The sequence below is a fragment of the Mus musculus genome, chromosome 17, assembly GCF_000001635.26.
Source record: "Mus musculus strain C57BL/6J chromosome 17, GRCm38.p6 C57BL/6J".
NCBI classification, from domain to species: domain Eukaryota; kingdom Metazoa; phylum Chordata; class Mammalia; order Rodentia; family Muridae; genus Mus; species Mus musculus.
Window position 1 is genome coordinate 6,978,321 of NC_000083.6, and position 25,755 is coordinate 7,004,075.

General features: G+C 47.2%; 1 protein-coding gene across 1 annotated transcript; it reads left to right on the forward strand.

Moving 5' to 3' along the window:
* The first annotated feature begins 539 nt into the window (after positions 1-539).
* On the forward strand, positions 540-19,873 carry Rnaset2b (ribonuclease T2B). The gene is made up of 9 exons (NM_026611.2): positions 540-778; positions 2,788-2,848; positions 5,819-5,871; positions 6,736-6,793; positions 10,402-10,472; positions 13,361-13,474; positions 16,309-16,354; positions 18,114-18,188; positions 19,578-19,873. Exons 1-9 carry the CDS (start codon positions 678-680, stop codon positions 19,776-19,778), a joined length of 780 nt encoding a protein of 259 aa, NP_080887.1. The 5' UTR covers positions 540-677; the 3' UTR covers positions 19,779-19,873.
* The last annotated feature ends 5,882 nt before the right edge of the window (positions 19,874-25,755 follow it).

Genomic DNA, 25,755 nt, shown 5'->3' on the forward strand with positions numbered 1-25,755 from the left:
AGTAAGTGGTCTAGGGTGTGTGGGATGTGAGGGGCGAGAGAGGGGTGTGAGGTTCCTCAGGTGGGCCTGGGCATGATCGGTCAGATGGTCTTGGGGGGTCAGATGGGCTGGGCATGGGGACAAGAGGTGGGTCAGATGGGCTGGGTGTGGAAGCATGAGGAGGGTCAGGTGGGTCGGGGCGTGGAGTCGAGGTGGGTCGGGGCGTGGGAGCAAGTCCCCTTATTGGGGGGCGTTACAGCGTGGGGGGCGTGTCCGTCAGGTGGGTCAGAGCCTTAGGGCGTCTGGAGGCGGAGCGTGAGAGCGTGTCTGTCAGGTCCGAAGCAGTTGGGGGACTGATCCCTTCGGAAGGCCAAGGCGTCGGGAGGCCAAGCAATGGGGTCAAGTCAGTTTGGTGCCAGGAACTGAGGCGTCGGTGCCTGGAGCGTGGGGACTTCTGGGCTAGGGCGCAGTGTGAGGGGCGTGCCCGCCGGAACTGGAGCCTGGGGACTGCTGGGCTGGGGCATGGGGGCGTGTCCGCGCGCGGCTGTGGGCGTGTCTGCGGGCGTGGCTTAGGGGTTACCCTGTGGTGCGGCGCTGGCAGGAGGAAGCCTGCGCTGAGGAGTCGGTGGAGGTCGGTCCGGCTGCGGAGCCGGCGTGCGCAAAGGCCGCTGGGAGCCTTCGGAGCCCCGGGCAGTGCGATGGCGCCGGCGGAGGCTCGCGGCGCGCTCCCGGGCTGGATCTCCGTGCTGGGCTGGGGTCTGGCGCTGTGCTCTCTGTGCGGGGCGGGCCCACTGTGGAGGTGAGCGCCGGCAGGGCTGGAGGCTGCTTTCTAGACGAAGGATGCCCTTCTTTCTCTGTTAAAGTTTTCTAGCTATCCCCCTGAGGTCCCTGCGTTGTCGCGCGCCCCTTGGTTCTCTCTGGAACAACGGGATAGATACCTCTGGTGATCTCTGCTCCAGTTCTTCTTCATTAATTACTAGACATTTTATGGTTTCTTCTCACCTCTGTGTAACAGTCGATTAGTAAGCTTTGGTGCTTACACCACTGGAGCGGAAATGGTGGGGGCATAACTCTCCAGAAGAACTTTGTTCCCAGAGAGTAACTGAAAACCAGTGGCATTTGCTTGCTTTCATATTTATTTACAGTCACTGGGGCATGGTGTGTGCGTGTGTGTGTGTGTGTGTTGCGAGGGTAGTGGTGCAAAGGCTAGTCCCTGTCCAGGAGTGTGATCTTGTAGCCAAGGCACAGGCTTGCTCACATACAACATAGTTGATACCAGGAAGAACAGCGGACACAGAAAGTACTTGGAGCAGTAAGTGTTAGCTAAGGCTGTAGTGCACAGTTCTCCTATAACAAGCTTAATGTATGCAGCTGACGCAATGGTTAAGCATGATTTAAGCCCTAAGGCCAGGTGAATCCCGTGTTTTGGGTGGGTCTCTGGCTTCTCTGTGACTCTTTCCTTGAACATTGGAGTAGGTGAAGCTTTTGATATCTCTCTCCCTCTCCCTCTCTCTCTCTCTCCTGTCTCTCCTCCCCCCCCCCCCCTTGGTTTTTCGAGACAGGGTTTCTCTGTGTACCCCTGGCTGTCCTGGAACTTATTCTGTAGTCCTGGCTGGCCTCGAACTCAGAAATCCACCTGCCTCTGCCTCCCGAGTGCTGTGATTAAAGGCATTCGCCGCCACGTCCATCTCGATCTCTTAAAATATTGTGTCTTCCTTTTGTCTGAATTACGGATAGAGATTGGTTGAGTTTTATTGTAAGCCTGCTTGTTGTCTTGGCCTTTCTAGGAATGGTTTAAACTCCCAGGGTCAGTGTGGAACTTTACAAGTAAGTTTCTGAACTGGAGACAGCTGGCGCTTTAACTCTCTTCAGCTGTGTTCTCACGGTGCGCTCCACCTCTGGTGTAGAGAAGGCTTTCCTAATCTGTTATTTTATGGCAGTTGTCAGGAGGTCTAACCAGGATCCCAGGAAAACGCGTAATTCTGTCCAATGGCATACCACCAGTGACCTGATGGGTCCCAGTTGGTCCCATATCTAAAAGCTCCCACTGTTGCTTTAACTCTGCCTCCAACACATGCGCCATAGGGGACAACACACTACAGCTCCACAGTCCTTCTGCGAAGCCTCTGGATTGGGAGAGCTTCACTTCACAGACTTGTGATGGAAGCAGTCAGTATGTGTGCATGCGACAAGGCATAGAGCACATACCACAGACAACATGTAAGAAGGCTGCCTACCCAGGCCAGGCTGTGAATGACACACATGGCCAGGGACCATTCCCAGGCCAGGCTCTAGGTAACAACATTTCCACAGTGGTCTCTGAGGCAGCACCCTGTGAGGTAAACACCGACTGAGATATTGATAGTACTGTTGTGGTATTTCAAGTCATGTTTCATGTTGCTACATGAGTTAGAGGGATACAGTGAATTTTCAGAGCTGTTGGAATTCATAAAGACCACTGAAGGATTATGAGTCTGTATTCATAAACTATCTGAGCACCGTGAAAAAGGCAATTTATTGTCCAATTACTTTCCATCAGTAGGCCTTCCTGGCTCTACCCCTGACCCACCTGTCTTCTTCATTGCGTTTTATTCTCCCTCACTTACAGATATGCACCACGGTATACATGTTGTTTCTTAGAGTGCTTGTTTCTGTCCTCTGTGGTGTGTATGTCACGAGGTGGGGACTTCCTTCCTGGCAGTATTTTCTAGTCCCATAGACCCTCCAGTGTTGAACGAGTGCTTGATTGGATGGGTGGATTTTTGTCACTTTAAAACAGTATTGAAAAATCAATTTTTCTTTTAACAGTGGCAGCCATGAGTGGAAAAAACTAATTTTGACCCAGCACTGGCCCCCAACAGTATGCAAGGTGAGCTCTGCTTTGACTGGCCCATTTGATCCAGGGAGCCTGTCTGAATTGCTTTGTATGTATTAGCGCCCACCTGTATAGCAGGTATATTAAGTCAGGGCACTGGCTGTAATGGACCTCCTGAGAAGTGGCTTGCAGAGGAGGGTCATTTGTTAGATTCTGAGAGTGGCTGTAACAAAATCTCAAGAACATTGGAAGTATACCCTCTCTCGGCACCAGGGCTTCAGTAGGATCAATTCTTGGGAGCATTTGTTCGATCCTGTTGCATTGCTCCTACTATAGAGGCAACAGCCTTTGGTGTCCTCCCTATATATGTACCACTTCAATGTCTTCTTCACATGATGTCTAAGACACCATGACCAAGGCAACTTACAGCCTTTTTTTTGAGCTTACGGTTTCAGAGGGTTAAGAGTCCTTGATCATCATGGAGGGGAGCATGGTGGCCTGAGGGATGGTGTAGGTGCAGAAGCTGAGCACTCACATCTTGAGATACAAACAAGAAGCAGAGAGAGAGAGAGAGAGAGAGATTGATTGAGAGAGATTGGTGAAGCTATGGGCTTTTGGAACCTCAAAACCCACCCCCAGTGCTACACCTCCTCCAATACGGCAGCACCTCCCGATCCCTCCCAAAGAGTCCACCAGTTGGAAAGCCAGGAATTTAAATACATGAGCCTATAGGAGCCGGTCTCATCTAAGCCACTACACGTAGTGTCCCTGTCTCTCAGGAAAACACCAATTTGATTTAGGGCCCAGCCTGATCTGATAGGGTCTCATCTTACTTTGATCACATCTTTAAAGGCCCTGTTTCCAGATGAGGCTGAGCTCACCAAAAGGCTGTTTTGGAGAGAGATGTCTCTCTGGGCGATGTGGTTCTGCTTTCATTAGGCCTGTGCTTGCTTGCTCCCTCTGTACTACTAAGTTTTATTCAGATGTCTCTCAAGAGCAGACTACGGTTGAAGGCCTTTGCCTGCTGCCAACACTGTTCCGCTTGGTCCGTGTCTTGTTCATGCCTTGAGTCCTTGCGGGCTGCCCATGCTGAGCCCCTTGTGCTGGAGTGATGCCAGCTGGGGCCCTTGCTCGGCCTCTTCCTGTGGGCAGTTTATAAAGCTGATCCTGGAGTTGACTGTGTGAAATCTAAAGTGTTTTGTCATGTTACAGGCTGGGCACTAGTCTTACTGTCGGGTTTTCTCAAAGTTTGAGACCTCTTAATTATGCAGGGTACAAAGAAGCTTTGATGTGTGTTGTTTGATCATCTTGCCAGGTCTTTCGACCCCTGCTTTTTGTCTGTCCTTGAGCATGGAGTAATGTGTGTGTGTGTGTGTGTGTGTGTGTGTGTGTGTGTGTGTATGGAGGGTGTGTTTCTGTTTCACTTTCCGTCTTAATTTCCTGTTAAAAAATGAGCTGTTTAACTCAGCTCCAAGTTATACCCTTGACCTCTTGACCAGGAAGGTCATCGAAACGGCCTTATTATAGCGCACCCCTGTGATTCTCTGGCTCTGGTGTGAGGGTGGAGTCAGAATGTGTAAAAGGAAAGGGGTAGGACGGAGGGCCTTAGGAGGCCAGGACCTGGCTCTTCTCAGCTGGATGCCAGGAAACCTTGGTCTCAATACAGGTCCCACTTGAAAAGAGGCCTCAGCCTCCGGCCAGCCCTAGAGGAGCTGCTCTCAAGGAGGCACCAGGCTGGTCTGGCCTGTCTGAGGAAATCTGGGCTTGTCCCTTGGCAGCGTGAATATGCATGGGAGTGCCTTCCTGCCTGAAAGCTTTAGGAACTCAAAGAAGAAAATCAGTCGGTATAAAAATGTCACCTTTAAGCTATTTATTTCAAACCATGAATGAGGGACTTCTTTCCACAGTGTGCCCTTCTCTAGTGGCAAGTGCTGTCTCTTGTCCTCCCCGCCCCCCATCCCATCTGATGAGATAGACATGATTTATGCTGGGACACACCTACCATGAGCTCAAGAGGTACCATGAGCCTCAGTGTTGGCTGAGTGAAGCAGACAGCCACCTCTTGTCTGAGTTACCATCATAAAAGCAGGTAGACTGGAGCTTAGCAGGTAGCAAAGACCTTTCGGATAGGCTCTGCTCCTCAGGCACAGTGAACCAACAGGAAAGGAGCTCTCAGGAAGGGACTGTGGTGTTGGCTGAGGGGTAGTGTGTGACCTGTTATCCCAGTCTCTAGTCTTTGAGTCCGTCTGTGGCAGGCCACTCTCCCCTGTGGCTCAGTCACCTAAGCTGCTCTCTGTCTATAATCCATAGAAACAGGCTGCATAGTGAGGAGGCGTCTGCACAAGAGAGGCTTGATGTCTGACTGTAGCAAATAGGTCTAGGCGTCATATTTGTCTGGTTACTGGGGTGTATGTATGCATATATGTATGTGTGCAAATATGTATGCATGTGTCCTAAGTTCTGTTTTATCCAGTCTGATAGCCCAAGTATATTTATTTATATTATCATTTATTGTGGAAAAATTTCATCTTAGCTAAACCATTTGGAGGGCTCTAAGAGGTTTATCTTACAAAGATTTTTATCTCTGATTTTATCATTATTATTGATACATACTCCCATTTTACACTTCTTGGCTTCAAGTGTTCAGTACTTTCTACTTTACTGATCTTTTTCGGTCTGGTACCAGAGCAGACTTAAGAGTCACGGTGTGTCAGGGTGTTCTTACACATTTGCCTCTGGTAAGCAGGTTATTCATAAGTAAGTGTGCGTATCCGTATCTGTGAAAGCATGAAAAGAGCAAACCCAGCAGCTGCCTGGTCCTCTCAGCTCAGTTGTCTGAGGACTGACCTAGAGTGTGCAGCCCTGACTTTTCCTCAGGAGCTCAATGCTGGAGTAAACTGCAGTGCAAACACTGGGCTTTCTTTCTGCTAGTGATGCCCCTGTGTCTAGTTAATGTGTGTTAGATGAAAATGGAGCTGATAAATATTTCAACAACCAATCACCTTCCTTATCTTTTCTCCCTAGGAGGTTAACAGCTGCCAAGACTCTCTGGATTACTGGACAATACATGGACTATGGCAAGCATCTAATACAGTAAAACTAATGAAGCAGTCTGGGAAAACTAGCTTGAGTCCAGTCGCCATAAGTAGAACTGTTAAATTTGGTAGAAGTTTCTCCAGCTGACCAGATTCATATGAATATATTCATGTACATATGAATATATTTCCTTTTATGTATATGGTATTTTCCTTGCATGTATGTTTGTACATCATGTGTGTACCAGGTACTTGCAGAAGGCCAGAAGTGGACATCATCCCTGGGATTGGCGTTACAGGCAGTTGTGAACCACCATGTGGGTGCTGGGAATTTAACACAGGTCCTCTGCTTCCAGAGTAGCCCGTGCTCTTAACTACTGAGACTCTCCATCCCCTGAGTATCATAGATAAATAAATACTTAAAATGTTAGATCAATAGATAGACAAATAAATGATTTTACACACTTTACAAGCAGCCAACTCCCCTCCACCATGTCTGTCTGCATTCTCTTTCATTCTTTGTCGATGCGTACACCTGTAGTATCGGAGTATGCATATTACCTTGCCACTGTTAGAGTGGATATGGCCCATACACCTTCAGGTTCTCAGGTAGGAAAGAGCTGAGACTGGGCTCTATCCAGAGCTATTCCCTGTTTCTTCTGCTGACAACCCAGCTTGTCTGTTCTGCTCCTGGCCTTGTTTGACTCTACCAGTTCCTTTTTCAGAACAAAGTCAAAACTATTTGCCCAGAACCGTTGTTTGCTGACTGCCTAGTGTGGAGTGAGGAGGTCCTGATCAGAATTTCTGTTTTATGCAGATTTCGATGAAATTACTTCCTAGTGCCTTATATAAAACATCCTAACTGAGACTATTGTTTCTTCTTTTCCTTAAAATTTGGATTTCAAGGCCCGATAGAGCAGAAGATTGTAACCAGTCCTGGCACTTTAACTTAGATGAGATTAAGGTACTGATCTTTCTGTTATACTCTTATTGCAACAGAATGGTGAACTAAATGAACTCTTTCTTATGTTTAAGTTTTAAAAATACAGGATCAGGGAGGAATTACTAGTACTGAGCCCCTGGGTCTGTTTAGTAATTACTATCTATGACAATCACATAAGCTCAAAAACAAAACAAACAAAATCAACATTTTCCTCCTTGTCCTCAGCTTGAGTAAGCTGATAGAAGCAAGCTCAGGTGGAAGCAGGGCCTGTCCTGGCTGCATAGACCCCAAGGCTTACCTGCCAACCCTAGCTAGTCCTTGACCCTGGGCCTTCTGGGTCAGTGAGTGAAAATGGGCAGCTGGTCTGTGTGGCCTAGGGTGAGCCATTTGCAGACAACTGCGGCTAGGAGAGTAGGTGCATGGTACCCCAGGCTGGTCACTTCTGGCCGTAGGTGGCACAAGATTCTAAGTAGGAGCTCTGAGCAAGGAGGAAAAGGTGGGCCTCTTCATTATCAAAGCTCCTAGGTCAGGAGTAAGTTGTGAGCATGTGAGAGATTTAACAGACTTGCTCTGGGAGTCGTGTGGCATGTTGAACGTACTCCTACACATTATCTTTCCTTAAGGGACGCCAACAATCCTGTATATGGTCATATGTCAGGGCGACTCGGGTGGAGTAGAGCACATGGCAGGCCTGACAGGTCAGCGTTACAGAGCCAAAGATTCTGTCATTGGGTGACAGGCGTGGCTGACCTTTCCTGAGTGCACACACGGAAGCTCTCATGTGAGGTATCACTGAGGTGGTCACTGCGCTGTCAGTCCTTCCTGTATTTGGGGTGCGCCATGCAAGATTGCCATGCATATAAAAACTCTGCACAGACGACTTCAGGCTTCTCGTGTTTCTCGAGTCTAGGCCAGGTTTCCAGAAACAGATGCTGAGGTAGAAGTAGATGGTGAGACTAAACCCAATGGTACGAGACTGTCACTTAATAAAAGTGCATTTTTCTTAAAGCCAGAATTATTCAGTGTCTATAGAGATTGTAAAACATTGCCAGTGTCCACTATATTGCAAGTCATCACATTGAGGCATTAGGCAAAGTTTTCAGTTCTCTTTCAGTGACCACCTCATCGGCTAATATTCTGTTGTTGCACAACACTGGACTCAGCATTTAAAAGCTGATGAAAGAGGGAGCAGTGAGGTGGAGGCCAGGAGAAGTGGGGTTTCTGTAGTAACCATGGATTAGATAGCTTAGAAGGGAAGTCAGAATGGCAGGGTTGAGCTGCCTGTTGCTAGGGCCCCTGGGTCTGTAGTAGCCATGCCCTACTGTTCCCCAGAAAGTCCTGGCTTGTGTCTGCAGCATTAGTGTTCAGTGAAGTGTCCCCCTAGCAGGAACATGCCCTAGCTTGGCTGTCAGTTACATCACCCTCAGTTATTCCCCAGAGGTCTGACTAGGGCTGAAGCCAGGTTGAGGGAAGGGGCCATGAGGAGGCACATGAAACTGACAGGTGGGACGGGCAGCATTGGAGAGGAGGAGGAGGCAGGTCTGGGCTTATGTTGGGTGGGAAAGCTGGCTGGCAGGGTTTGGTATGTGAGGATCAGGGGGAAGCCAGGGTGTCCTTCCTATACACCTATCTACATTCCCTTTCACTGAAGTTCTTTTGTCTCTGCTTATAGAGACGGAGCCTGCCAGATTAGAAGGGTGCAGGCTGCCTTGCTCAAAAAGCTCCTCTGGAAATCAGGGTCTGACGCTTGTGTTTTAGTTTAATTTTATTTATTTATTTATTTATTCGGGACAGGGTTTTTCTGTGTAGCCCTCCCTGTCCTGGAACTCCCTTTGTAGACCAGGCTGGCCTCGAACTCAGAAATCCGCCTGCCTCTGCCTCCCAAGTGCTGGTATTAAAGGCGTGTGCCACCACTGCCCGGCACTTTTTTTTGTTTTGTTTTTTTAAATAGACATTTATTGTAGAGCTGTTTTATATAAACCGAAAAACCAAATGCAAAGTACAGACTGAGTATTCCTCACTGTTACCACGAATCCATGTGCTGTATTCTTACAAATGAGCCAGTATTGCTCCCATACTATCAACTGAAGGACACAGCCTGCGTTAGGATTCATACCTTATGCTGTAGTTTATGGGTCTTAACAAGTCAGGAGGGTAACTATCCTGTGGAAGAGGTATCACTGCCTAAAGTCCATGTTCACCTCCCAACCTCCTCTTGTCAGTCCTGATATTCACGGCTGCCACAGGCTGGATTCAGTCAGTCCTTCAACCCGGGTTGAATCAGGGTTCCAGTACTCGGTGGGCAAGGAGTTGGCAGGGTTACAAACAGACTGAATCCGAGTGTAATTTATCAAAGTAAGCATCAGACTTATATTACAGAAGAAAACAACGAAATTAAGTGATACATTAAGGTCATCCAAGGTACTTTGAGGTTACCCGATGCAAAATGACTTTACATGAAACAGAGAAATGTGTTTCATAAAAGGTCACAGGAACCAGGCAGTGTTTACAACTGGGATAAAAATGTTTACAACTGGGATAAAAATCAGTGTTTACAACTGGGATCAAAAGCTGCCCCACCTAAGGTCAGCTTATTCTTAGAAGCCAGGGGCAAGGGCTTCATGCTCTTGCCATAGTTAATCCACCTTCTCCCTAGACCACTGTGAATTCCAGTATATGGGAGTGACTCAGCTGTAATTCTAAGTATTTACTCTAGTTCCTTCTTAGACCACAACCTTTCTTCTTCCTAGGCCATTGTAAATTCCTTCACATGGGAGTGATTGTTATTCTAAGTGATTTTGTGGGGGACTTTCTTCTATTAAGTAATGTAGTCTGCCGTACTTAACTATAATAAGAATTCTAAACTTACTTTGCTAAACTTGCCCTGAAATTTCTAACTCTATGTAGTAGATAGTAATGACTGATTTCTTTCACTATCTCTCTTTCAATACTGGAGGCAATTCGTCTGAATAGGTAACATCCTTATTAAATTCCAAGCCCAGGGTCGGCTCAAGGGCTACTTAGGACATTGGTGAAGGCCAGGAAGCAAAGGTCAGTGTAACTTAGGTATTTGTCAAATCATTCCTTGGAGGCACCTATAATAAAACAATACTGAAAGAAAACACACATTCATTCACCAGCTGACATAGGGACACTTTTGGAGCATTCATGCTATGGGATGCCAAGGCTCCAGGAGACTAAATTTCTATGAAACTTTTTGCCTCAGCGCTGTGTCCCAAGCTTTAGGGCTTGCCACGAAGACTTCACTGGAGTGGGTGCGGAACACGGCAAACCATGGATCTCATTGCGTCACAATTTGCCCTTTCCAGAACATCTTGTGGTTGGAGCCATGTGGTGCATAGCTTTCTCAGACTGCAGCTGTCACTGATGGCAAAGCTCCTGATGCATCTGTGGATTCAGAGCCCATCTCTTCCTGAGCTCATTATTCTCTGAGGGCTTGTGTTTTCATGACTTTAACATGCTTCATGCAGGATAAGCACAAAATCATTTTGCTCAATTAAGTTGTCAGAGATTGAATGCTTTTTGTTTAGTATATTGGTTTGTTAAATTTGCTTAGAAGTTTTGAGTTATTAGGTCTTGGGTAAATGTTCTGTTTAAATTATGTATAGGACCTTTTGCGAGACATGAAGATCTACTGGCCCGATGTGATTCACCGGTCTTCTAATCGCAGCCAATTCTGGTAAGTCCGAGTTTCTGTTGGCCATATGCATTTTAAACAAAGGTATGAGAGTTTGTAAGTGTTTTGGATGAGAGCTTGTGGGGGGCATAAAGAATAGATGAGAGACCCTGTCTCTGGAGAGCTGCCTATTTATTGTCAAATGACTGGTCTGTTGCTTTGGACACCTCTCTCCAGCAGGTTACAGATGAGCTCCGGTAGGATTTATCGTAGGAACTTGTTTTCTAATCTATTGTTACTTCACTTACTACTTCATTGAAAGAGTCCCATTTCCTGAAATTTAACTAAATCAAATGCTTGCATATTTAAAAATCCGCCTGAATCAGACACATACAGAGAGGGAACATGCCTTAAAATAGTGATGTCATGGAGGCCTGGGTCATCGAGAAGGTGGGAATCTCACAGGGATGGTCTTCTTCCAGGTCAGCAGGAGCTGAGCCCAGAATTAACTGTTTGCAAAGCATTGTTTTTTAAAAGAAGATAAAATTGACTCAGATGAAGGCAATTTTTTTTTGATATCTTCTAATATGAAATATTATAGCTAGTAATATTTTCCAGATATCTTAATTAAACCTAGAAACATTTCTGTTTTGTAGGATTTTTGGAGGAATAAAATGCTTAAGTTTGGCAAAATGCTACCAAGCAGTGGACTGTGAGGGATGCCCCTGTCCAGGATCATGGTGTGGAGTATGACTTCTTCTTGAAGGGTGCTAATTAGGATCTGTGGACTGTAATGTGAATGTTGGAATCAGCCCTAGCTAAACAGAACACTCAGTGAAGGCTTGGGTGACGAGTAGCTTCCTGGGCTGGGTCTAGGTCGTCCCTCACACTGACTGCTTTCCCACCGAGCTCAGTTCCCACTCAGTTGCTCAGGCTAGCTCACTTTGTAGCCCGGGCAAGTCCTGAACTTGTCTTCCATATCCTGTAGTCTAGGAAGTATTTCAACTTAATGTCTGTAATGAATGGAGGTGAGGGAAATGAAAAGTCCTTTATACATAGGACTTCTCAGTGAGCTTGAAATGATGAATGGTTCGTGTCAGCTTTCTGTAACTGAAACAGATATCCCAGAAACGTCAGATGGGAAGAGAAGATTTGTTGGGCCCATGGTTGTCAGAGATTTAAATCTCTGGTTGACTGTGTTGCCTTTGGGCCTTTGCAGCCCAGGAAATCGTTGTGGAGCACGTACAGAGGCGACAGCTCACCTCATGGAAACACAAACACATACAGGAAGAGGAGTGTCACAGTGTCTTCTTAGGTACATCCTCCAGTGGTCTGAACTCCTCTCAGAGACCACATCTCTAATTTTACATCGCTAGCTAGGGACCAAGCCTTTAATGTATGGGTCAGAACACTCCAGAACCAAGCTGTAGCAGTAATTATGTAAAATAGGATTCCAGTTGTACACCATGCCTGAAGCAGTCCGACCTTTGGCTTGAAATAAACCAGTACAGATAAGACAGCCGCTTCTGTACACGGAGCCCTATACAGTTAACCAAACAGCACGGGTAAAATAGGAATTTATTTTTGTGTTTTATTAGTGGCAAACTGATTTGCCTTTTCAATTTTAAGTTGGATGTTAAAAATGACAGACTTGTCACACATGACTTGTCTGTTAGTGTTTGTACTTGGGTGAGCCTGGTGCTGTGTTCCCCTTGAGCTGCCTTTGGCTACCTTGGCATTCTTATTAGTGTTTGTACTTGGGTGAGCCTGGTGCTGTGTTCCCCTTGAGCTGCCTTTGGCCGCCTTGGCATTCTTGAGCTTCATTACACTCCAGTGGTCAGGGTGAAGGGAAGCTCTTAGACAACGTTTAAAACTCTAGTTAAAAATAGAGTGTCCTTTAAAAACCTGTTTCTTATGTGTGGGGTTATTTTGCCTGCATGAGTTTATGTGTACCGTGGTACCGAAGGAGGTCAGAAGAGAAGAATGTCAGAGCCATTGGAAATGGACTTGTGGACGGTGAAAGCTGTCGTGGGAGTGCTGGGAATGGAACCTGGGTTCTCAGCAAGAGCAGCATGCACTCTCTGAACTGCTGAGCCATTGTTCCTGTGTGCGTGCGTGTGCGTGTGTGTGTGTGTGTGTGTGTGTGTGTGCGGTCATGTAGGTTGGTCTTTGTGTGTTGGAGAGCAAAACTTTCTCATTCATAAACTAGCAGTATTATTTCCCATTGCAGAATTCTGTAAAACAGTAAAGAATGCAAAATGTTTATAAAACTTAGTCCTGGAGCAAATGAAGGAAGACAGTCAGACTTAGTGTGAGTTACACAGCAAGACCCTGCCTCCAAAACCAAAACAACCTAACCAGCCAACACACAACAACAAAGCCTCTTGATTAGATACAAGGAGTTATCATTACATATTTTTTGTAATACAATAACTACTAACTGTTTGCAGGTGTTTCCCCCAGTTTCTCTGCCTCCTGCAGGCTTCAGGAGAGCACCTGTGTGAGTGCTGTTAATTGTTAGGATTAGGAGAGGGAGGCTGACAGGGAATGGGCTCGGGTGGTGGTGGTGGTGGTGACAAGCCACCCTGCCTCCTCTTTGTCCTTATGCTGAACCAGGCCTGGATTGTGCCACTCTCTGGAATTCCCTGGCTTATGCACTGGCTCTGCAGAGGGCCACGTAGTACTGTGTAACATGGCAGGTGTCTCAACGGTGACATTTTCTTCTTTCTCAGTTAGTTTGTTGTTATTTGAGTATCTGTGATTGTAGAGATACCCCGGAAGTGATTTGTAGTAGAAAGCATGAGAAGATTGAGTGGTGCTCTTTGGACGTTGTTGCCCGTTGCTGGGCCTTGGCCTTAGCACTGGCATCTGCCCTTTGTGCTTTGTGAAGGTTGCATATGACAGCTCTGTTTGAGAGGTCTTATCTGAGCATTCTACTGTGAATCTCACAGGAAACATGAGTGGGTTAAACACGGCACCTGTGCTGCCCAGGTAGACGCCCTCAATTCCGAGAAGAAGTACTTTGGGAAGAGCCTGGATCTGTACAAGCAGATTGACCTCAACAGGTGGGTACACACCTCTCTGCAGGCCTTTTGTCATTGACCTGAATCTATTATTTATTTGTTATTAAGTGTATGTGCATGCATGTGTGCATGAGTGTGTGCATGCATGTACCACAGAACATGTGTGGAGATCTGAGGACAACTTTGTGGAGATGGTTCTCTTCTGGCTTTCCACGGGTTCTGGGTATTGAACCAGTTTGTTAGGCCTCTGTGGGAAGTGCTTTTACCTGCCGAGTCATCTTGCTGGCTCTCAAGTTGTCGTACTGTGACTGAATGTTATAAGCCAGTGAACTGTGAGAGAGTGGTGAGGGCATCACATGGGATCCCAGGCTAGCCCAGTCTGAATGTAGACAGTCTTAAGGAGGGAGTCACACAGGAGCCCAGCCTGCCACAGGCTGAATGTAGATAGCCTCCAAAACTGTAGGCTGAAGCCTTCATCCCCAGGGGTCTGAGCCATGAGTGTGGCATGCTCATGAATGGAATGAATTCCCTTACAGCAGACCCTGGAGCTAGAGAGATGGGTAATCCTCCCTATGTAAAGACACAGACATAGACTGTGAGGACTAAATGTCTGCGGATGATGAGAGACTTTACAGTGTCTGCACTCTGCTTGTCATTCGTACAGCCTGTTCTAGTCAGAGCAATTCTCCTTCAGTGGGAATAACCCAAGATCCTTTGCTCATCCATCATATTGAAGGTTCATGAATTAGATCTGCTTGAGGATGACTAAGCCGTTGGCTCCATGGAAAATGCTTTGCCTCTGTAGCATAGAGAGCGCTCTTGATGATGTCTCTCCATCTCACACAGTCTTCCGTGTCATTTTGCTCAAAGGTAACCTTAAAGCCACCAGCCGGCAAAGCACAGGGCTGCAGAGGCCTTGTGATCCTTTCTGACATAAAACCTCTTTAGATCTTTTCTCCATGACATAAAAAGAATGGTGGTCAGTGATTAGATTTTGGAGTTCCTTCTGTCTTTTAAATTTTTGTATTATTAGGCTGGTATGGTGGCATATACTTTTAGTCCCAGTACTTTGGAGGCAGAGGCAGGTGGGTGTCTAAGGTTGAGGCCAGCCTGATCTGCATAGCAAGTTCTAGGCTAACCTGGCCTACATAGTGAGACTCTGTCTCAAAACAAAATAAAACACCCAAATATCTTCATCATTAAGTATATGCAGTAGGAGCTACATACCAGCATGTGTGACAAGTCCTCAGTGCTGTGAGTTGTGTATGTAGTTTATTTAGCCTGTGGGGTTTCTGAGAATACAGTATTCTCTTTCAGTAAGGATTAAACCACTGGAAACTGACTTCAGAAACCCACTGGGTACTTCAGAGGGACCATCCTGTACTTCTGGAGCACAGGACGGCAGCAGTGAAACAGAGGCTGCCCTTCCAGGAAGGCTGCCAGGCAGGCCCACAGAGAGCTGCTGCTGCTGCTGCTGCTGCTGCTGCTGCTGCTGCTGCTGCTGCTGAGAACGGCCCCAGTCGATAGCCACAGTTGTTCGGAGTTGAAAATGGCCTAAGTAACTAAGTCACTCCTATCTGTAGCCTTTAAAACTTAGTAGTTTATAGAGCATTTACCCTTGAAACACCGCTTTATGGGGTCACAGACACGCATAGCCACACACCTGGTTGTCAGCAAGTCATCCCAGACATGGGCCTGCTACATGAAGGCTCCCTCAGTAGTGCCTGCTTAACGGCAAAGTTGCAGAAGAGTGATTGCTCTCCGCAGTTTCCCCACGCAAATGTAGGATTCCTGTCTGTTTCATAAGGTACAAACAAGGTACCATAGACCGTACATCATGCTTACTCACTACTTAGTGTAAAAGCTACTGCAAGGTGGTTCTCGGAGCACCTGCAAGTGCAGCATGGGCTAGCACGCATGGGCTAGCACGCAGCTGTCTTCACTCAGAAGAGCACATGACACAGCTCGCCCGTCTTTCTCCGCTTTATTCCTGGGCCGCCTGTGTCAGGTGGATAGTGTCTGACCACCGGTGCTAAGCAGCGCTTTTCAGTAATGCCATGAGAATGCAGCAGTAAAACTCCTGATCACAAAACTTAACAACATGTTACCCAGGTCTAATAGCACGTCTCCCCAAGGCACTGGTGGTGTAACTGAGAATACATATTGTTTTGAAACTGGAGTATTTATACTTTCTTGGAACCCATGTTTATCATACACTGATGGCTAGGGCAGGCAGTGGCAAGCTTATATGGATTTGGGAGCATTTCTGTGGTTTTGGGGACCTTTCCTGCCTCCTCTTTTCTGCTTGTCCTTTGCTGCCACAGAGCGATGGCAAGCCAGTACTTAGACTTGCAGCCTGGAATCTACCCTCTCGGGTCACAATCCAAACTCATGCAGGAAGCTATGGTGGACCGCAGAGAATTCCTTTGTAATGAGTGGTCTAGGGACCTTTACATTGTGCCTCCAGTATTTTAGTTTGTTTCCGGAAACTTGATGGGGTTCTAGGCTGTATGCATTTAAATTCTTTGAAGATCTGGCCAGCACAGTTCTTCAGGATAAGCCTAGAGTCACATGAGCAGGGATAAGGTGTCTTGTGGAGCTTGTGTGACCCCTAGCTTGCACAGAGTTTGTGGCTGTGGAGGGTGATGTTGGAATACTGTGTACTCCTGGAGAGGGAGCATGTGGATAGCATGTACCCAGGCCAGAAAAGAAGGAGATGGGAGTGGCCTCTTTGCTGTCCTTGTTATCAGACTTATTGCTGGAAGTCAGAACAGACAGTCTTCTTTAAAAGCATCTTGATTTTCACTGAAATCCAATAAAAAGAACACAGTGCAATGTGCTTTCATAATACAGCTAATTTTTAAATTTTACTTTAGTGTGCTACAAAAATTTGGGATCAAGCCATCCATCAACTACTACCAGGTAAGTTTACCTTTATCTATCTAGTGTCTAGTGTGTGTCATTGGGGACATTTGGCAGGATCCATCCATCTGCAGGCTGCACTAGGGTTTTAAAGTGACCCAGCATAAACCTCCTTGCAATGGGTTTTCCTTGGATTCTTTGTGTTTGCATATGAGCATACACTATGAATTGCTTAGGTCACTGGCTTGGAGGCACAGACACTTGACCTCCAAGGCCTCAGCACAGGGCAGAGCACAAGTCTGAAAAAGTGCATCTAACATCATGGAGTTGGAGGGGAAGCACATTGGTTCTTTGCTTTTCATGTAAACTATGTGACACGGGAAATAGTGTCCCTTCTTACTGACTGAGAAGGGCGTGTGCAGTGTAGATGCCTTCAACTCTGGATTGTCTGTTTTCTGTCTGTCACAGAGACATATGTCTCTCCCAAAGCTTAAATGCTACCTGGGCTTACAGGCGAGTTCGCAGATGGGCACTGTTACTCTGTCCTGTTGACAGTGTATCAAGTAAGCTGGCAGCTCTGTCTGCAGGACTGTGCTCATTTTCCCGGTTCATTTGTATCTTCCTCTATAGAGAGTAGGGAGGTGGAGCCTAGGCTTGAGGAAGGTGCTGTGGTGGCCAATTGAGTTAGATCCTTCTGGACAACCTCAGGATGGGGGCTTGTAGGGCTTCCCTGAGCTCATCGGATTCCTATTTAAGGTGATAAGGGGAAGGAATTATAGTTTCACCTGGCTTGATGTGCAGAGATGAGATCTGTGGTGATGGGAATGGCAAGTATTCCCTACTGCTGAGTTGCCTTGTGCACTTGGTAAGGTGGCAGGAATACCAGACAGTGGTTCAGTAAAATTCCAGATCCAAACGCATTTGACCTACAGCAGGCTTTCTGCTTTGCATCATCCCATAGACAGCTCTGAGGAGTTCCTAATGAACCAGTGTCCTGACGGGTTCTGGTTGCCTGGTGCTAGGGACCAAGGACAAAGGGAGGGTTGACCTCTAGGGAGAGCAGAGGCCGAGCCATGTGGTTGCTGCTGGACTTGGCTCAGTAAGGGGAGGGATGATAAATGCAACCAGACAGTGTGAATTTAAGCGTCAAATGAGGCAGCAGAGTGGAATAGAAGTGTCCTGTCCAAAACGTGTACCAAAGTCCACAGCAGAGAGGCCAGGCAGATGTGGGTGGAGAAACGGCTGTTACAGAAGCCATAGCACAGAGACAGTACTGTAGATGGCCTCCTGGGGGGAAGGAGAGGAAGAGGAGGGAGCTCCACCTGGAGCATGATGGGATGTGTGTTGATCCTATGATGGTCTAATTTTGTAGTTCACTGATGGGAGGTGGGTGCTCTGAGTAACTGCTTTTTTTTTCTTCCCCCTGTGATGGAGGCAGTTCCACTGCAGAGGAGAGCTGCAGAGGCAGAGCTCTGAGGAGGGGTAGGCCTGGGGGAAAGCTTTGGGGGTCCCAATCATCAGTTTGGTAAGGGTGGCTTATAGGTAAGGTAGCATAGCAGGAGACGCTGGGCTAAGCTGGAGACAGGGAAGAATAGTGGAGGGAAAGAAGGAGCCGAGAGCAGACAAACTGTTGATGATGCTTGGGCCTCCTGGGCAGAGCACAGATTGGTTAGTTGGGTAGAGACTTGTCCTTCAGTGATGAGTTCAGGACATCCTCAAACTTGACTTCAGGTTCTCTAGGCATACAGGGGTGGGAGATGGTGAGTGTGTGAGAATTCTCCTGTTGAAGCTCACTGCTAATGCTTTTGTTTAATATCAGCTTGCAGATTTCAAAGATGCACTTACCAGAATCTATGGTGTGGTGCCTAAAATCCAGTGCCTTATGCCAGAACAGGTAAGACATGCATTTTGTGTGTCTCTGTCTCTGTCTCTGTCTCTCTCTCTCTCAAGATCATTTTACTTTCCTGATACTTTTGTCTCCACTATGGAGTTTGTGGGACACGGATGTATTTGGGTGTATTGTCTGTATGTGCAAGCACATAGATGTCTTGAATAACTTACATGTTTCTAAAATTCCTTCCTTGGGGGAGACATAAACACTTGCTTCTACTCCTAAGGTCCCATACTGAGGCGTGATTCCACCAGACTTCACTCTGGGGACCCAGGAGTTCATGGGACTTAGAAATAACGCTCTGAGGAGTTCCTAATGAACTTATAGAGCTTATAAGAGTGTAGGCAGGGGTTACCACAGAGGCATGGTGTTTCTCTCCCAGAAGGCCACACCTGGATACCTTTAGCCAGCAGGGATGAGGGCATTTACAAAGCCACACGAGGGACCCTTATATCTAGTCGTTCCTGACTGTGTACTCAAGCCCCGCCTAGAGCCCACGTGCAGTTAGTTGCCTACAGTAGGAGATAGGAAGCCACTGAATAGGCAGGTGGGGATCACGTGACCCTCCTGGCCCTCTGAAGGTGTGTAAACCATGAAGGAATGATCCCTTGTAAGGGGCACAGCCAGACTCACCAAAATGGCAGTTGTTTGGCTCAAAGGCTGGTTTCGTGTAGCACCGTCGGCTTTGTTTCTATGCTGCTTCATTCTAACAAGATTATCCTGTTGGAAGAGGAGGGAGGGAGAGGAGGGAGAGGGGAACGAGGAGGTAGAATTTTGAGTTAAGCATTTCTAAGTTTCTAAGAGTTTTGTTTTGTTTCTTTGTATTGTCTGTTCATTTGTTCGGTTTATTTTTCATTTTCACTTTGGAGGCAGGGTTTGTCTATTGTATAATAAGCTGTCCTGGAACTGGCTGTGTAGACCAGGCTGGCCTCCAATGTACACAGATCCACCTGCCTCTCTGTGTGCCACACACCCCTGTAGGTTTCTAAGCTCTTAATTACTTTAATGTGGCTTTACTGTCTAATTTCTAGACAAACTTGTAGTTTTTCCAAGCTTCTAACTAAAACATGGATATCCTTTGGGCCGTCAGGAGCTGTTTCCTTGACCTTTACTCTGCCAGGGTCTCCATGTGTGCTGTGTGTATCTTTGTGGTCACTTTTTGTTTGTGTTTTCTCCAAGCTGAAAACACCAGGCTTCCAGACTAGCAGAGGGGACTGAGAGGCAAGGCTCTGCCCAGGCCCCCTCCCTCCTGTGTGAAGAGGGTATGCTCAATCTGGGCCTGGTCTGGAGCCGCTGCGTCTGTTGTTTGCCAGTGTTCAAGTTTTGTGACTCCCAGATTGATAACAACCCAGGGCTCCTGAATTCTGACTTGTCTGCCTTTTCTACTTTTAGGGAGAGAGCGTGCAGACCGTTGGCCAGATAGAGCTGTGCTTCACCAAGGAGGACTTACATTTGCGGAACTGCACTGAGCCAGGGGAGCAGCTGTCCTCCAGGCAGGAAGCCTGGCTGGCCATGGAGGCTTCTACACATGGGATGATGGTCTGTGAAGACGGTCCAATCTTCTACCCTCCACCTACAAAGACCCAACATTGATGTTCACATTTTGGAAATATTTTGTGTCCTACAAAGTAAGAAAAGTTCACAAATCATTGCTTTCTAAAATTTTACTAAAAAGTTTCTTAAAATGTGTTTGGCTTTTTCTTGTGTGTGAAGGAGTTGGTTTTTGTCTGCTCTGATTAGTAGGTCCTGCTGTGCTTGTTCCTGCCAGCTGGCTGCCACACAGCCACTGTCAGCCTCATTTCCTGTCCCACAGACAGCCGCTGTCATCAGCCTCATTTCCTGTCCAGAAAAGCAAGATTCATATTGCTAATAAGAACTTGAAAGTCTCAGCACAACAACTTTTTATTTTGGTCAAGTTTAAATTACTCTGTTTATATCAAATTAAAAATATTGTTGTGCATGTATGCATGTATGACCTGTGTGTGTGTGTGTGTGTGTGTGTGTGTAGGTGCACATACTATGGCACCTATATAGAGGTAAGAGAAAAATTTTGGGGAGTCATTTTCTTTAGCATTAGGTTCTGGGTGTCAGACCCAGGTCATTCTATAGTGAAATAACACTCCCCAGTGAGAATTCACTCTGTGTTCTCAGAGAATAAGGAAAATCTCTTCAATAAAGTATATGTCTGCTCTGACAGTCTGGCTAGTGCGCAGAGACACGTGACAGTCTGTATGGATGTTGGGCTACAGCATTCTGCACACATTACCAGCTGAAAATCTCCTTTAGGTCCCTGTCCCAAGTTAACTTTGAGCAATCAGACATGTTTTATAGAGAAAGACAACGCAAGCTTTGCCATCTTGGACAGACAGTGGGATTACATAGTGAAGCGACTGTTCCAGTTGTTTTTGAAGTATATAATGTTGCTCTTTTTAAGTAGTTGTTACCCAGGGTCCTCCTGTCTACCTGGCAGGATTCTGTTAGTGGGGCCAGGACTGTATGGATGGTGTTAACCAGTGCCATCCTCTTTGAACTTAGTGGTGGAAGCATGTTCTTTTGTTATGGGAATAGATAGGGCCTACTGACCAGGGTTGTCCTTTCTGTTACAGGAATAGGGACTAGTGGGTGGTGTCAGCCCTAGTGAATAAACCTTAACAGAAACATAGCCTAAGCAAACCGAAAACTTCAATTATGTTAGACTTTGTTTTCAGTTTCTAACAGGTATGGCTAGTATGCCAGTTAACTTCGTTCCTTCAGCTAAATTCTACTTTTGTAACTTAATATTTCCTAAGCAACGTTAGTGGTCAGTCTTTTATAACATTAGCTCGTTACTCCCAGTCTTTTCCTTACCAGTCAGCTTTGTGCAGCCGTGGAGCCGTCGCCCCAGCCCTATCCATTCTGCTTACTTAACAGAGTGTACAGCTATAGCGTTAAGCTTAAACTGCTTAGTCCTCAGAACAATGATCATCTCAAATTATCCTTAAAAGCTGATGTTGATTGGTTTTACTATATCTGCTTAACAATTAAAAGGCTTTCAGATCAGCTCGAGCAAAACCTGACTTGATGTCTGTAAGAGACATCTGAAATGCAGTGAGCTTATTAACAGGCTTTATCTGGGTCAGTGACACGGCTGTCATTGCGGTGGAATTGAAGGGACTGGCCCTCCCCAGCACAGCATTCGAATTCAGACAGCTGCTCTGTGGACAGACATGAGTGAGGATCCGAACAGAAACAGTTCTTCAGCTTTCCTGTGTTAGAGGGAGGAGCTGGCCCAGCCTAGTGCTGGGATAGGGGTGTGGTCCTGGGGGCTGGGTCCCACCTTCCCACAGTCCCTCTCCTTACCTTGTTCCTCTGCCCCTCCCGAGGGCACATCTGTTTCTAGTGCCCCTTCACTTAGGCCCAGAGCATGCACTGCTCTCTGGAACTCACGGCTGGTGTTGAGCTGTGGGAAGAGCCAGTTGGAAACCTGGGTAAGCAAGGGCCTTGTCTCCTGTCTGGACCAGCACTGGTTCCTTCACTGTCGAATAACGGGAGAATTGTGTACCTTGGGCTTGTTCAGAAGATGGCTTTGTTTCAAGTCCCTTTGCAAACAGAGCTGGGTTTCCACAGGAGGCTGTGTTGTCTCTCCTCTTTACAACAGTTTGCTCTTTTGTGCTCTGGAGGTCAAGGGAGACAGGACTTACAGTGTTCCTCAGACTGTACCTTAGTCTGCTTTTATTTTAAAGTAAGCATCATTCTTTAAAATGGGGGCATATTTGTAATCCTAGTCGGAGTATTTTTTAAAGATTTTATTTATTTATTTTTTATTTATATGACGAGCACACTTCAGAGACACCAGAAGAAAGCACCAGATCCCATTACAGATGGTTGTCAGCTACCATCTGGTTGCTGGGAATTGAACTCAGGACCTCTGGCTGAGCATCTCTCCAGCCCCGGAGTATTTTTTGAGAGCAGCCTGAATTCACATAGTCTGGCATTATGGGAAGGTATGGACCATGGGAGGAAATGAGTTTGCTAGAGTCCTGTGGTCCTCAGGCAGGCTAAACAGTGAAATCCTAGCAATAGCACAGAAGTTCGCAGCTTCTGCCACTGGACCAGTGCTCTGACTTTCTGGCCTACACACAGCAGCTGTTAGTAAATAAGTTCTCAGTCGCCTTGGCCAAGTCAGGTAAGTGTGTGAGCTTGGATGAGCCAAGGGAGACATGGAGAGGCCAATTCCAAATACCATTACCATAGCAAAGGAGCGTTTCCAAATTTAACTCACTATAAAGCAGCTCTGGCACCTTTTGCTGTAAACCTGACAGCAGTGTTTTTAAGACAGGCTTGCATGTGGATGGGAACCTATGTTAGGGGTGAGGCGGGTGTACACTGTCTGAACTGGGGTGTGATTCTGGGTTTCTGCCTCGCTGCTGCGGTGTCAGAGCTGCTGAGAAGATGCTTCTTGGCAAAGCAAAACACAGAGGCCCTGGGCCGAGTTTCTTCCTCGAAGCTGGGGTGCTGGGCTTGGGGGACACCAGCATTCCACTCAGGGGAGGTGAGATGCAGTCTAAGGTAGGAGTCCCAGCCCATGCTTCTCAGGGTGAGAAACCACAGGGCCTGAGACGGAGGCTGTGGTTCTCAGAATCCCGTGTACCCAGTCACCGCTGGGAACTCCCATTCCCACTTCCTGGGAGCCTTGAGGAGTTGGGAATGGGGCCTGTGGGCCTGTAATGAGCCCGCCCTGGGGGTGGAGCTCGATGATGACGCACTACCCCCTACCCCACCTCCGCCCCCCGCCCCCGCCCCGCAGCATCCTGGAAGGAGACAGTCCTTGTCCAAACTGTTTCTTCATGGCAGGTGAGGATGCGTGTGATTTGCTCAGAGTGAACCAGAGATTAAAGAGCTTCTTCAGGAAGGGATGGCCAGGAAGGGAAGCGGGAAGCTCATTGGCTAAACACTCGGGGCTCCTAGATACCTCATTAGCATGGAGAACTCTCTAGGCTCTAGGCTACATGACTGGTTGTCATGGTCCTCTTACTGGGATGTCGAGGTCACATGCTCTAGGACAGAAACCAGGTCTGGAGCTAGTCCGAAATCCTGTCGTTCTCAATTATGAATATTACTGGGGCTCTGATCTTTGCTACTACTCTACCAGTTCTTGTCTGGCAGCACAGTCCACTGCCCCACCAGTCCATTTTTATAGGATGTGGAATGGAGACAGCCTTCCAGAGGGGCAGTTTGCTCAGGGAGGGTGGTCCTTTTGCCTGCAGCATTGAGGAAAGGACAGCCCTGAAGCCGGACCTGGAGGGATGACTTGAAGTTAAAGGTAAGAAAGTGGAAAAACGTGTGCAGAGCATCTCCAGGAGTAGCTTCTACCTACAACTGTGCCGCCATCACCTCTTGCCTTGGTGTGTATGACTCCTACCCTGGATGCTTTGCTTAGCCCTGGAGCAATGCCTCCTATTCAAGTAACAGTGCATGGTACAGGGTGAATGACCGTCACCAGCCCACACATGCTTCTCAGAGCTGGTTGGACGGCTTTCCACACCCATCAGCCAGCACACTCAGTCTTTTGGCAAAGCAAACAGTTTTACCTCAATCATGAAAAGCTTCCCATTTATCAGCATGGTTCAGAGCCTCACGGTTTCTTACCCAGGCCATTCTACAAGCTGTGTTCGCACTGCAAATGCCACTCTGGACATCTGTCACTAGAGAATGGGTCTCCAGCCTATAGTTCGCTGCTCTCCACTGGGCTGTTGATATTTGCCGAGGGTTTTCTCTGAATGCACCTTCTTGGCGTGGATGTGACACCTAGTAGGTGGGAAAATTCTCACTGTGGCTTTAACACCCTGACCTCTTAAGACTTGGGATGAAGTCAGCAAATGCAAGGAGGCATCTTCCCCTTGGAGAACATAAATGAATATTCATTTTTAGAAGGTTTCTTTCAACCTCTGCTCTGGCTCTGAAGTTATGTAAATACCAGTTCCTCTGCATCCTCTGTACTCATGTAAGCCAGTGGACTCTCAGGCGTCCAATTTTATTCTGCGAGTTAAGAGCCATTATTTTGATGATTGTTCCAGTGGGAGTCCCCTGCCGGTGTCTGTGTCTGCTTGCGTGTTCCCGGATCCTGGCTCTTTCCAGAGACAAGTGCTGTTCTTTCCACACATTTATGTCTGAATTGACCTGCATATGCAGCAAGCAAGTTCATGCTAGTTCCAGTTGTAGCCTGTTACCACAAGGAGGGTTCTGGTCACTCTCCTTGCCACTTCAGCTTCTGTTTATCAGTAAACCTGGCTCCTAGTCCCTCTGATGTCTTTGCTTATTTGATGGATCCTCTGAGTGGAGCTGAGCTCCTGTCTGCCTCCTCTGCCACACCATGTAGATGAGGATGCTCTGACTCTCCACTCTGAGATATTTTCATCCTTCATTACCATGGTCCTTAACCCACAGGGTCTCTGGTATTCCCCACCCCCCCACCCCCCACCCCAAAAAAAGGGAGGAAAGGAAGGAAGGGAAAGCTTACCAACTTTCAATGCTTCGTTTTCACTACTTGGAAAGCTCAGTATGTGCATCCCCACATACTAAAATTCTTGCAGAAGATATAAAATGCAAGCAGTAGGGTCAGAGAGAAGGGTGTATGTGTAGCGATACTAGACATGTTCTAAGAGCTCACACTCGGTGGAGTATGTGTCCCGACACTTTGCTGTAAGGTCCTGCAGAGGGCTAAGTGCAGGAAGGTTGCCTTGAATATTTCTTTTGCTACCCTGATACCCCAGTGGATGGACTCTAGGGTGCAGTTTGCATGGAGAAGCCCTGCAGACTGAGGAATGGGGCTGTTGCCTCCTCTGTAGAGCTGTAGGAACATATCTTATGTCTTTACCTTGCTTTAATGACATCTTTTACATAATAGCTTGTTTCTACCTTCTGCATGCTGATCTTAATGTTTCCTGGCCCTGTATCTCCCCAACCCTGTGGAATGATGGAATCCACTCTCCAGGCAGCCTCAGGCAGCTGAACACAGCAGAGCAGGGAGGGGTCAAGGGAAGGCCAAGCAAGCAAGCAAGCAATGTTCCGTTTTCAAGAGCTGGCAAGAGAGAAATGTCCTTGAGCTGTTGGAGAGCTGCTGCTGCTGATAACTGCTGCTGTGGTGACATTTGTGCTTGGAGTCTCTCAGCACAGCACAGCACAGCCACACTATCCATCTGTCCAAGATCTGGGGCCTCCTCACAGGTGGGCGAAGCTCGAGGCTTCTATTCACCATCCTCTTCTCTAGCATGGCTCTGTGGAGACCCACCCTCTGGGAGTTCATATGGTAGGCGGTGTTTGCCTTAAGACCCCCTCCTCTTTAAATGATGGACAGGTACTACATAGTCAGTTTGATATGTTGCCATATCTTATTGATTTTTGCCCCAAATGAGATGCCAGTAAAAGAAACATGATCCCTGCATAAGTCTTTGGTGAAGCTATGTCATGCCCCAGAATTTGCCAAGTTATCACCAATCTGACCTCAGCCCCCACTGGCCTCACAGCGCTTATGTTCTTTCTCTGTGCTGTGTCTTCTGTAAGCTGTTGGGTGGATCAAAGCCACACACCA

What these genes read in the sequence shown, in the direction of transcription:
- Rnaset2b (NM_026611.2), top strand. Translation starts at nt 678, where the DNA reads ATGGCGCCGGCGGAGGCTCGCGGCGCGCTCCCGGGCTGGATCTCCGTG. An exon ending in GGCCCCCAACAGTATGCAAG is followed by an intron (nt 2,849 to 5,818) that starts GTGAGCTCTGCT and finishes TTTTCTCCCTAG; the next exon opens with GAGGTTAACAGCTGCCAAGA. An exon ending in AAGCAGATTGACCTCAACAG is followed by an intron (nt 13,475 to 16,308) that starts GTGGGTACACAC and finishes ATTTTACTTTAG; the next exon opens with TGTGCTACAAAAATTTGGGA.